This window comes from Empidonax traillii, unplaced genomic scaffold (assembly GCF_003031625.1).
Source record: "Empidonax traillii isolate 1590-97213 ecotype Southwest subspecies unplaced genomic scaffold, ASM303162v1 scaffold272:size679582, whole genome shotgun sequence".
Classification (NCBI taxonomy): domain Eukaryota; kingdom Metazoa; phylum Chordata; class Aves; order Passeriformes; family Tyrannidae; genus Empidonax; species Empidonax traillii.
The window spans coordinates 55,747-69,028 of record NW_020955465.1 but is presented as its reverse complement, the minus strand read 5'-3'; the positions used below and the strand labels follow the sequence as shown (position 1 = coordinate 69,028).

The 13,282-nt window shown below is 38.5% G+C and overlaps 1 protein-coding gene across 1 annotated transcript in view; it reads right to left on the bottom strand.

Moving 5' to 3' along the window:
• CCDC57 (coiled-coil domain containing 57) overlaps positions 1-13,282 on the bottom strand; it is a 33,981-nt gene that overhangs the window by 19,789 nt on the left and 910 nt on the right. Inside the window, exon 3 of the mRNA XM_027889793.1 lies at positions 2,353-2,512. Coding sequence (XP_027745594.1) covers positions 2,353-2,512 — 160 coding nt within the window. The remainder of the gene's footprint in view (positions 1-2,352; positions 2,513-13,282) is intronic.

Below are 13,282 nucleotides of genomic sequence, written 5' to 3'. Positions count from 1 at the left end.
ATCTATGCATTCCTATGGTATTATCAGCATGGTCTAGTTAGACAAATATGACCTAAGTCATACTAAAAAAATCAGTCATAAGCAAGATTTTCCAGACTGCTGCGTTTCACATCTCTGTTGCTTAATTAAAGGTTGAGAATGACTACTACACTTCATTTTGTATAGAAAAAATACAGGAAAAGGTTCTAGTTCAGAATAGTAGACTTTTTTTTGTTATTTAGTTTTTTAAACACTGGCCCTTCCCATAAATCAGAGACCAAAAAAGTTTTTGCTGAGATGGGTACTGCTTATCCTACAGGCCAAAAGTGCAAAAACCAGAGTATTTTAACAACAGAAAGAAAAGTGTGACAATGAAAACAAAGTCTTGTCAACAACAGCTGAAGACAACAGCAAATGCGAACAGCTAAAAAACCCCTGCCCAACCTCACTTCTTTCAGTATCTCAATGATCAATTCACAAATCAGTACAGTTTGAAATGAAATTGGAAAAACAACTGGCTCCACAGCAAGTTTTTTATGCTAGCAGTCTACTTTTGTCTTATAAAAATTCAGAAAGTATCTTTCTGAATACAACACTCCTGCATTCAGGAACTACTAGGCTTGCTTAACACTGCTTTTTCTTACCTCTTCTTTTTCTTTCTTTCTTTAAGCTCTGGTAACATGCTCTGAACTGCTCACTGTTGAGCACCTGTAGCTGCCCAGTAGAGTGCACTGCAGCACACTCTTTACTTTCACTTATTTACAAAAGACAATTTTCTACTTATAATGCGTTATCCTTCAGCATGGCTTCAAACCAGCGTTACGCTTGCAATTTTGAATGCATTTTTAAAATACATGGATTTTAATAGGTAGCAATGAAAGGAAAAATAGTGATACTGAAACGTAAGACATTATTTTATACAGCTGGCATATTAGTATTTCGAAGCTTTGCCTTAAAATTTTAACCTTACAACTTAAAATCTACCTTGAACTGCAACTGACATAGAGCCTCAGGAACATTCCAGAAATTAATTCTTCCCATTCTGATGTGCCACGATGGTACACTAACTACATTGTCATGTTTTGGATCAACTGTCTACATCCAGCTTGTGCCTTTTGTCAGTGACTAATAAATGAGAGCCATAATTGAGCCTGTGACATCTAATCTATGTGTACTCCAGGCTAGATATGTCTATCTTTTGAATAAAATATATGAAACAGATGAAATGCTTACAGTAAATCCAGTGGAAACAAGGCCCATAAAGTTGACATCTCAGAATGTCTGCAGTAGTGTCTAACGCTAAGTGTTGTCTAACCTGTTTCTCCCCTTCAGGTAAAATACTGATTAAATGATTAAATGATGCTTGTACTGTCTGTTCTTTCTCAACAGTCAAAGCAGAAAGAACAGTCTTCACTTTATGCAACCTGCAGTCTGTTTTCTGTAGATCAGCTTCAACCCAGGAAAGAGAGAAAAGACAAAAAGCAGAGAATGCTAGTAGCTCAAGGACAAAGGGATGGAGAAAAGAAAAAGGAAAAGAAAGGAAGGGAAAGGGGGAAGAAAAGGAAAAAAGGAAATAAAAAAAGAAAAAGATCAAAAGATATTTTAAATCATAGCACAGGGACTTAAGCCCATCCCTTTTGGCTCTGTCAAAAACCACCTTCACAGACAAATAATTTAGCTTCGTTGTCTCATCTTTATGTGAAATGGACAATGCTGATTCATCTCTCACTTGTTCCTGTGCTGCAGCTATTGATGCCTATGAATCATTTTTGAAAGACAATGATAAAATAACACCAGAGTAAACGCCTGCATTCTAAACTTCATAAACAAGTGTATTCTCTGTACCCATGAGTTTACTAGGCAATCTGGCTTGAAGAGCTAATAGCCCATTGTGTAATAGTCTCTAAACAATAAAAATGTATTTAATTTTTCAGAAACAGAAGCTCGTACACTACACAAAATAGATTTTTTCCCCCATACAAAAATACTCAGAGTTTCTCAGGTCTAATACTGTTCCCTCGATAGAATTCAAGTGGTACTGCGACGTGAAATTCTTTTTGGCCTGTGGTTGCTCTAAGAGAGATCTTTCTTCTTTTGCTAAAATGGCAAGACAAAAGCAGTGACATCTCTCAAGATGACTTGATTTCATGAAAAGGGAGAAAAGGCCACTGTTACAGATTGTTCATGAAAATTAATCTAGTCTCTGATCAGATATATGTGGTGAACTGCTGTGCTCAATACAGAATTACTATTTTACATATTTTTGAAAGAATACCAAAATCATACTTTCCCAAGAAACGCCATGGTAGAAAAAACTCCATAGGTCTCTCTGCAACAGATGATTCTTAAACAGCGTTAATTTGAAACTCTCACCTCCTCTCTTGACGAAGACAGGCTTTGTGTTAGATCCTCTGATTTCTGATACCGATTATGTTCAGCATTCTCACAGAGCTGTTGCCAGTTTAGTTCTGTTTGCATTTTACTCTGTTCTAGAATCCATTCTTGATCAGCTGTCAGAGGTAGTTGCTTATACCTATGATACAAAGAGCAAAGCTGTTGATTTCAGCAGAATAAATAACTAAGGATGTTTTGTGGTGTTTTTTGTACATACCCTAATGTGGTAGGTACAGCACAGGGGAATTTAAAGAAACACATCAGCCAAACAGTATCCTTTTGCAAAATAAGATCACGGAGAGAGGAAAAAAAAGAAGTTCATTTTACAAAAAAACCCACCACTTTATAGACATTAAAGTTCAATTCCTTTACAGCCATCTGAGTATCTGTAATATGTCAAAGACTAGGCATTACAGAAATAACTGAACTTCATTTCAACTTTCAGAGGTGCAGAAAAGTGCTATCTTTCTCCAGTGCTAAAAGTTGTGGGTATTTTCCACTTCTTTTAAACTGGACACTTCATTCAGCAAATGGGGCAGAACAGTCTTGAGCTATACAAAAAGAAACCAAATGAAATTATTTCAGCTTTTTTTTTTGCCACAGTTCAAAGAAAAATTTTAAATATAAGATAAAAAATCTTAACAGAAGTTAAATTTAGATTATAAGCACATGAATAAAGGGATATTGTTTATTATGTACAATCTACTACAAGCAGCTAGAATATCCATCTTCTTATGCACACATGCATATAAATATGGAACTAGTGCTGATAAACATTTAAGTGTTTCCCTCTGTTTTTGCAGGATGACAATAGAAACAGTGCAAAAAGTGGTCACTAACAAATCCAACAAAAAAAATTTAAAGGTACACTGTAGAGACTTGTATTCACTAGTCTAAGTTTTTTGTTTAAGGTAAGCAAAACAATTCACTAGAATTAGAAAGGAAAATTTTAGCTGCATTCAAGAGGCTTTTAAATTGTATACTTGCAGAACTACTAAAGAGCTAGAAAACTAAAGCATTACTGAAAAGTTGTTAGAAAAATACTACCATGTTTTCTACTCTAGAGACAAAGTGACAAGGGGAATGCTGGGAGACAGGAAGCTATGGGAAAAACTTTTTCCCTCCCTCCCCACCCTGTTCCCTGAATTTCAATTTAAATCAAAAGAATCAGAACAGTCATGTGGTTTGCCATTCTTTGGAAAACAAAAATCTGCTGTTAAAGGACTTTACATTTCAATCCCAACTAAGAACAATACTACATAATGGTCATTCCTCCAAAGTAATACTGCAAGTTATTCTGACACATGGAAACACCAGTAAAGACACCACTGAGGAATCGTGACACTCATGCTTCACACCACCTATGTTTTGTAAGAGTATGCTTCTTTAGTTGTAAGGCATAAACAATGGAGATAATTTTTGTCCTCCTCCAGTGGAGTAAGAAAAATTGTGTGTATGAGATGCTGTACCCTTGTGCTTGCAGACAGCAGCTAATTAGCTTTATCGTTACAGTTCAACCGCACAATGCACAAAAATAACTTCCAAACCAAGCCAGCTCTCAAGTATTGCTCAGGTGAGCAGTGCCCATACTTCTTTGGGTACGTTCATAAATTGCCTTTGGGGAACCAACGGGCAAGAGAGCCCTGGATGAAGTTGTGTTATTTTAGCAGGACTGAGGGCAGCGAGATGTGGATCAGCAGGCGCTGCCTGCAAGACACAACTGTCCAACAATACCATTTCATTTATATTATATATTGGTTTCGTTGACAGGTCAAAAATTAACTATTCTAGTTTTAACAATTAAACACATTCATATGTAAATATGTAAAAGTGATTTCAGTATCAAACACATTTTTATAAAAAAACTAAGAAGGGAGGTTTTGTTGGTCTTTAAAGTTTGTAATATATAGAGAGGTTGTATAATTCTGCCCTAGAGTATCACAGTTGAAAATTTCACTGTTAGTCAGATGATCCTTTTATGGTGAAATGACAGGAATATAAGAGGCAGAAGGGAAAAAAAACTCTTGTAATTAGGAGTATGATAAAAAATGTATATTTACCCATCTTGTCTAAGTCTACCTCTGCTTTCTAGATGCTGACCTTTCCTGCAATTTCAAGGTTAACGAATTTAGCAGTGGGCTGTCTACATAAAATAATCTTACACAATCTCAGATTACTAAACACATTCTTAGCAGTTCCTTACAAGGGGCAGCTGTCCGACAAGCAATGCAGCGCTGCTACATAAGCAGAGCATAATCTGTAATTATAAATATAATCAATTTTTAGAAAAAAATAGGAAAAAAAGCTTTTACAGCTATAGCAATGTTAAACCAGAACTCGCTAATTAAAAAATATAAAAGTGAAAAAAGGATTTCTAGATGGCAATGCAGCAATACAACATTGTTTCTCCAACATTCTTATACCCATTTCTGACATCAACCTCTCCTTCCAGTTCTTGAATTTTTGCTCCATGTGAAGTTTCAGGTTCACATACTCCTCATGCTGATGACCTCTGTGACTATTCTTAGAGCTATAAACAAAAATAAAACAAATGTACATGAAAAAGCATCTCTGGTGAACTAATGAGGCGTCCATATGTAAAAATTTTTTTTTAACAGTAACACATAACTATAAAGACAAGATGCTATAATTTCCTAAAGAAAGAGTCACTGTAACATCTTTTTCTCGTCAGTTGAAACCAATTATAACAGTATATGTTATATCCCAAAACAATGCTTCAGAAGTTGCATACAAAATATGGAGCATCTGCTAAAAAGTAGTGCAGGACTTCTGCTTAAGTATAATGGAGTTGTTCTTGCACCTAAAAATTTCAGTTACGTAAGAAGAAACTGCAAAACAAGAGCTGATCAGCAGAAATCGGATCTTTTAGATACATTTAGATACAACTCCATATCTTTTCCTATCCTCCCACAGTATTTTTATTTGCTCTGAACAAAAAAGTTTCTCTGAGATACAGTGGAAGAATACCAGTAAGGTCAGGATTTCACACAAATTCGAAGAGCTGATGCTGCTACTGATACTTACGTGACTAGTAATGATACAATGAACCTTTTCAAGTTATGTATTCATCCCTGCAAGACTTATTGATATCATCCCTCAAGATTTATTGATATCATGCTGTTCTGCAACCTTCTGGTTACTTTCAACACGATATTACAGTTATTTTATGTAGCTGAATGACAACTGCATTTGGTTAGATAAGATTGATCATATAACTACATAGACAGAACTGTGAACTAGAACAGAAGACTCACAAATATCTAAATGGATATTCACTTTCCTATTCTGCTAGATTTTGCTTTTAAATTTACACTTCACCTGAATTAAGTTGAATGCTATAGTCAACACTTATGCATACAAATAAAGTCTATAAGAAATGTTGTCTCAGTGTAGTCTAGACAGGTACTTTTACAACTCCCTTGTTCATCCCAAAACTCTTCAGGGCAAGGCAGATCAGAAGAATAATTGTTGTATTGCTCAGTGATTAGTATTCAGCTCAGCCTGGAAAAGAGGCAATGCTGGGTCTAAAAGACTCAAGCTCCTCCTTCCATTCCCAAAGGATATGCTCTGAGAAAAATTCCCGAATTGGCTTTAAATGAATTTGCATATATTCCAGAACCACAGTAACATCATTTAGTGACCTTCGACAAATTCCAGAGTCTTGCCCAGATCACTCACAATAACTGAAAAAAGTTATTTAAAACTTACCCAGCCACCTCTACATTATAAATGTAGTTTGACCCAAAACAGTTTACAACACCTTACAGCAGTTACCATTTTAAGCAGAGAATAATCCCAAAGATACTGTTACAACTGAAGACAACAGTTACATTAATAAAGAACGATGTGCAGACAAAATGAAACAACACTGTTTATTCCCTCCACCCTACAAACTGCACACTTATTTCTCTTTTCTTCAAGACATTTATGATGAGTCAAGTCACAGTCCAGCCTTCTCTTTTATCAGCAATTTTAACTGCTGTGTCCCTTTTGTTTTCTCCTAGTTTTAAAACTAAAAAGAAAATAAACAACAGGGAGCCTGTGCCGTTATTGGCAAAACCTTTTACTTGCTTCACTTCCATCTCTTTCTGTTGTTTTTTTCTCCATATTTGTCTCGTATCTAATTGTAAATTCTGCAGAAGAAAAAAACCCCACATTATCTCTAAGCATTATGATTGGTTAAAAAAACCAACGTTTAAAAAATGGTAATTTCTGCTCAGATCTCTCCAGAGATTTGGGAAAATCTCTGGTGTCAATATAGCTTCTCTCACTGTGCAGTATTACCCTGTGTCAGTGGTTATAGATAATCCCTTCTGGATAAGCACAGGATGCACAGAACAAATCGGACAAGTATGCCTTTCAAACAGTGGCTCTTTAATCTCTTTAAATGAGAGATTTTCAGATCAGCAAATATAATGCAGTATCTTTCTGCTAAAGGATGCCACAACTTAAATAACATTTTTTTTCACAAACAAACAATTCTAATTATCTAGGATCAAAAAATGAGTCTCTGATCATTGGACGTGATAAGTATAAAAGAATTCAACTTGCTTTTCCCAAGTACACTGAGTAACAAACCCTGCTAAAGGACACAATGATCTGGTGGCCTTTGAATTCTGCCAGCGTAGATTTCACATTTCTCCCCAAGACAATTAAAATAAAATTATGTTTTCTCTTCATATTCTGCATGTTGTTGGCAATGGTCAAACCGTGCAACCATGTACAAATGGTATAAGTAATATCTTCTTCCTTTGGGTAAGGAGAAATAAATGTTTTCTTTAAAAGTCACTGTCGTGGATATTCATGTTTCCCTACAACATGCAACACTAACAAAGATATGTTCTTTCTGTCTCATCCTTTCAGCTACAGTTGCTCCAAATCCATCTGATGGCTACCACAGTTAAAAAGATTAACTAAATCTGACTTCCTCCCTCCACCATGATCATAAAGACATTAAAGATAAAAAATGCTTATGAGATGCTTTCTGGACATCAGGCAGGCACTGAAAGATACTATGCTCAGTTTATACCCACTAAGGCATCAAAACACTTTTACAAGTGCCTTTTAAAAACCTGATGTATGTTTTATTAATTAAAATTAACAACACATTATTAGACACAACCTTTTTGCAAGGAATGAAAAACAAGACGACAGCTCCAGCCCATTGTTTCCTTGAAATTATCCAACTAAAGTCACAATTTTTCTTGGAAAGAGGTGGTTAAGAAAAATGATACTTCTTTTACAATCTTTCTCTACAATTATCCTAAAATTAAAAAGCATCACACCATTTCCTATAAAAACAATCTTCCTCTCAATCTCCATAGCTCAACTTAATGATAAACTGAAAGTGGTATTCTGAGGCAAGTTTGGGTTCCATATAACATAGGAATCATTAATTCCCTCTAAAAATATAAATTAATGACTCTTCTTGTAATTTTAAAATATTGTTTTCCATCACAAAGAACTGTATTTCTTAGAAATGCAATGTAATGCGGACAAAAAGAGCATTTTGCCTTTGAGAGCAGCAATATTTATAATTGCAAGTTGGTTTCAACAACAACCATAATGTAAATAACAGCATAATTTTAAATATAAATTGCACCAATTGCCTGGATGTCTTGCAGTCACAAGAAGAACAGTAAACCAAAATATGGTGATAGCAAAAGATGGCTAAGGAAACAGCATTCACGTAAGAAAGAACATATTATAATAAGCACAGCTTACCCCTACAACCTAACCAGCAAAATTACCCATTGCAATCCAACCACTTAATTCAGCATATACAGAAAGAGGAGATTGATAGGTACTCTGCTCACTCTCATAAAGGCCTAACAGGACTTATGTTTCTTTAAAAAAAAAAAAAAAAAAGAAAACAAAAAACCAACCAATAAACCAAAAGCCCCAACCAAAAAAAACCCCCAAACAAATAAAAAGAAAACAAACACCCAAACCAAAACAAAATCACTCCCCCCCCCCCCAAACTTGGCTGTAAATCAAACACAACTGAATGTGGTTGTCATATCTGATTCAGTGGAGACTTTGCAATTGCTTCTACTAAAATGCCATGTTTGAGCTAGTCACCTTTCAATCAAATAAGTGCACAGTGATGCTGAAGAACAGAGTAATTCTTGAGAACCTTCAGACTTCCATACAACCCCTATTCGTCAAAGAAGTGTAAAGCTTTACAATTTTCTTCAAAGTATAAAGAAATTGAACTCACTTCTCTCTTCCTTGCTATCCTTATATCTAGCTGTTTCACAGTGTGCTGCAAGACGAAACAAGCAGTCAGCATAGGCACTGTTTTGTGACCACCAGTCAATATAGTTCCTCGAAAAAATTATGACCATCAGTGATACAAGTTAGCATCACTTGTGTGTTGTCTCTTTCTTTACTCCTTGGAGGTAGGTTTGCCATTTACCTTTCAAGTAAGGTCAGATATATGAAACAGCAAATATACAGCATGCATTCTACAATATGATCAAAACAGATAAAATACAGCAGAAGCTGAGGGATAGGATAAAGACCCAACAACATACAAGAGAAATCTGGTAGCAGGGACATACCCCCAGCAGAGTACGTGGTGGGCTATGTTGCAGGGTACATTGCACCCTACATGGGGTATGGTGTCAGGGCCATTACGCAGGGCAGATAGAAGACTAGGAGGCATAAGGGGCTGTAAGGTATGGTGAGAAGAAACAATTGCTTCTAGGACTGAGACACGGTTACAAATTCTAGGGAGTGTCCAAAGAATGTAATAGAGGGCAACACACTATGAGGAGCACTGACACTGAGTCCCTAGAGCAAATACGCCCAGGGATGACAGGAAGGGACAGCCGCACAGATGGAGGATGGGAATGCTATTGCCAAGGCAGGGATCAAGAACTCTCCAGGACTAGAGGTCTGTACACCTGCAGAGCAGAAAAGGAGAAAAAGACAACTGAGTAGGGGCAAGAGAAAACGCTGCCAACAGAACCTGCAGGCAGGAAGCAGATCCCAGAAGGAAGGTTCCATTGAAGGCGCAGAGGGTCAGGTGTTCTGAGGCAGAAGAGCAGATGGCAGGCAGATTGTTGAGGTCAAGTCCCTTAGAGGAAGGCAGTAGAGAGAAGCACAAAATAATGCTTTGGACTCAGGGACTGCACACGGAGGGCACTTAGCAGGAAGGGTGCAAAAAGACAGTGTGCCCAGAGAAAGAAATGGACGCGAGATGCACAAGCGACGCGTCGGGAGCTCCGAAAGACAACCTGCGGCACGAGGAAACGCTGTGCGACCAGCCGCAGCTCGGTTCCTCCCGGCACGAACCTACCCGTCCCTCCGCTCACGGACGTCGCCGCGTCTCCCGGAAACCGCGGTGGGGAGGGGCGGGCCCGTGTCCCTGGTGGACACCGCCCACCGTCATCCCTCGTGGGGGAGGCTTGCCCCTCCCTTTGCTCTCAGCCGAGCCGCCTCCTCTCGGCCCTCGCTCCGGGAAGCGTTACCAGTTCCCCTTCTGCCTCCCTTCCTGATCAACCGGCGCTTCTCGGCTACTCGCGCTGCGTTCACTTCCAGGCAGCCGGTAGCATAGCATATTCTCTTCCTCACATTCTCCCCGTTCCATCCTCGCTACTCTCGCACGGCAGTTCCTCCTCTGCATCGTGTGAGGACGGGCACGCTCCTCTGCAGCCCCAGTCTTTTAGTAACATCCCCTTCCCCCAAAACACAACTAATATTTGTACTATACTCTCAGATCCCACTCTCTTGTTCACTTGACTTCCCACACATTTTGTTTATCAGACTGTTTAGTATTAAACAATTTCTCCATAGTGCAGATCAGAAAGGAGATTCTTGGCCCCTTACAGTACAGCTGTTACGGATGGGAACAAACTTCCCATCTTCTGAACTTCCACTGCATTATGTGAAAAACTTTAAAAAGCTTGTATAAAAAGCTCAGGCCAACTGCAACATGACGTCATGCAGCACAGATAAATACATTTTGCTATCAAGGCATTTAATTATTAAAAAATGTATCCATCAACCAAACCACGTGAGACAGATGGAGATGTAAAACATGAGCTGGACCTAAAGCATGATTTTCCATTAGTCACTTAGATGACTTGCTTGTCTGGAAGTCATGATGCAAACTTCCTGTAATACTCCCTCATTTTTCTGTTTTTCTAGATTATATAAAGATTTGCCTGAGGACTTTTCAGAAATCTGAATGTTGCATCCATATTATATCTGAAGTACTAATTTAAAGAAGATAGAGTATTATCTAAGTAGTTCTTACAGATCTTAGATATCTATATATATATATGTTACATATCTTAAGATATAAGTAGTTCTTATAATCTTTCCTTATGTCATCAGAAAAGAACTGTGCGTCCTAGACCCATGCCATTTAAAGAAAGGAGGGGTTCATTTCCATCAGTAACTGTTTTTGAAAATTAGAATCAGAACCTACAACCTGACTTTTGAAATAAAGCAAGTTTCATTTAGCTACATATATTTTCAGAATCCTACAATTATTAAAGGGATTTAGTTCATTTATTTATATGAATCGTCTCTGGTTTAAAATACAACAGTGAAAACCGGCTTCAAATCATTTCCCAAACCTGAGACACAAAAATTATAGCGGAAGTCCCAGTATAATTTACATTCTGCAGTGGGCCTCTCAAAGCACTCATCAGAATAATCACATAATAGGTGAATGTCTAAATCCATATGCCATTCTGACTGCTGGCATGCTCCTTTTCCTAATGCCTTACCTCAGCATTGCCTAACTTATCAACTACATTATCTTCTTTGCCCCTACCCCCCGTTTCAAATGAGCTGTCATATTCTCCAACGTACCTCCAAACAGTCCCTAGTCACGTAGTTAAATGTGTGTCAGTTCCCCAAATGAGTAACTGATGGCTTCCAGTGATTCAATAGTGCCCAAAATGGATAAACTTTACTGGTGAGTCAAAAAGATTATAGTCTACACAATGTGAATTTGAGGATCGATGTAGGAACCTGAATACACCTAAAATAAACGCAGAAAATGTCTTGGTTTCATAGATGGAAAAGGAAGGAAACCTTTGACCCTTTTAGGAAACAGGAGTTAAGAAGAGATTTTGTGTTCTTACCAAACATTAGTGAGTTGCATAGAATTTCGGCCAAAGGTAAGATTTCAGCTACCTTTAGAACCACCTTCAGAGTCACCCTTTCTGAATACAAGCCTTCGGCCCCATCACTACACTGTGAAATAGCAACACCTACATGTAGCTTCACAAGGAAATTAAAACAAAAAGGACTCACCCTCTGAAAATGCTACATTGTAGAGAGAAAAAGCAGGGTACATATTGGCCACACATATACTACTAGGCTCAAAAGCACTTCCAAGTTTCCAGCCCAAAGGCTATATCCAACCCATTATGGCCCAACTCTGTAACAAGACCCAGGATCACACAATCTAGTCATCCTGCCATCCTCGTTTTTTTTCTACGGCCATACAAGAGTCATGACACATTCCAAAGATGTTTACCTGGACAATCAGAGTAACAGATTTATGAAAATCCATTTTACAGGATGGAACTGTCCTTCTTAAAAACGTAGAGCCAGAGGGTGGGGTGATGAGAAGTAAAAATGTCTTCCTCTCAAAACCTGAAGTTTTTCCAGTTCTTTGAGACTGGAAATGGAGATCATACTTCCTTTTCCTGGAGAGCCAAGATTATCTGTGTGAAGACATGCAAAAATGTCTTCACCAACTGTGTTGGGCCTCAGGCAATGCACAGCTTGCTTCAGAAACTCCACGACAATCAGTGGTTTCTGCTCTCCTGCAATTAACTTCATCTAGCCTGCAAGATGAAGTTGCCTGCAACAAATGGCCTAAATTCAGATAATGGCAGACAGTCAAAACCTGGCTTTACTATCTTTAAGATTAGCAACATAGGTCTTACCGGCTATATGCTATCTACACAAAATAAACCACACAGCCTTGCTCATCTTCACACATTACTGCAATGAATCTCTAAGCACAGACAAATGAGTACAACAGTTCAGCAAAACTGAACCAAAAGCCAAGGCAAACATAATGTGCAGGGAAAAGAAATTTCTAAGTCATTAGAAGAGTTGCAGATCCTTCCTCAGTATTACATGACCTCAGCAAGGTTCTAAAATATTGGAAGCTACTAATCTGTCCAGTACCATAGTTCTCAAAAGACAATACTGTATCCTACTTGTCCTCTTCTAGTTAGAACTTTACTCCTGTGCATCTCCACATCAGTGATAGGAATCACAGAATCATTTAGGTTGGAAAAGACTGATTTTTTAGGGCCAGCTGTTAACCTCAGGGATGGTGACTCCACCACCTCCCTGGACATCCCACTCCAATGTCTGACAACCCTTCTGGAGAAGAAATTTTTCCTAATATCCAATCTAAACTTCCCCTGACACAACTCAAGGCTGATCCTCTTGTCCTGTCTCTTGCTCCCCAGGAGCAAAGACTAATCTCCACCTGGCTCCGCCTTCCTGTCAGGGCGAGAAGGTCCCCCCTGAGCCTCCTTTTCTCCAGGATGAGCCCTGCCATCTCGCTCAGCCGGTCTTCGTGCTCCAGACCCTTCCCCAGATCTGTTCCCTTCTCTGGACACGCTCCAGTCTCAACGTCTGTCTTACTGTGAGGGGCCAAAAATTGAACCCAGGATTCAAGGTGCGGCCTCACGAGTGGCCAGCATAGGGGAACAGTCACTCCTCTACACACTGGATTGTGTGCTGTAAGCACACAAGGGAGTGGAGCATCTAATCCTGAATTTCCAAAGCACCGAGGACCCCCAATAGTGATACTTTCTGTAGTGCACTTGAGAAGCTCACCACAACTTTCACAGGTGCTAAACAGCAGGATGAACACACACTCAGTTTTATAATCCAACATGTA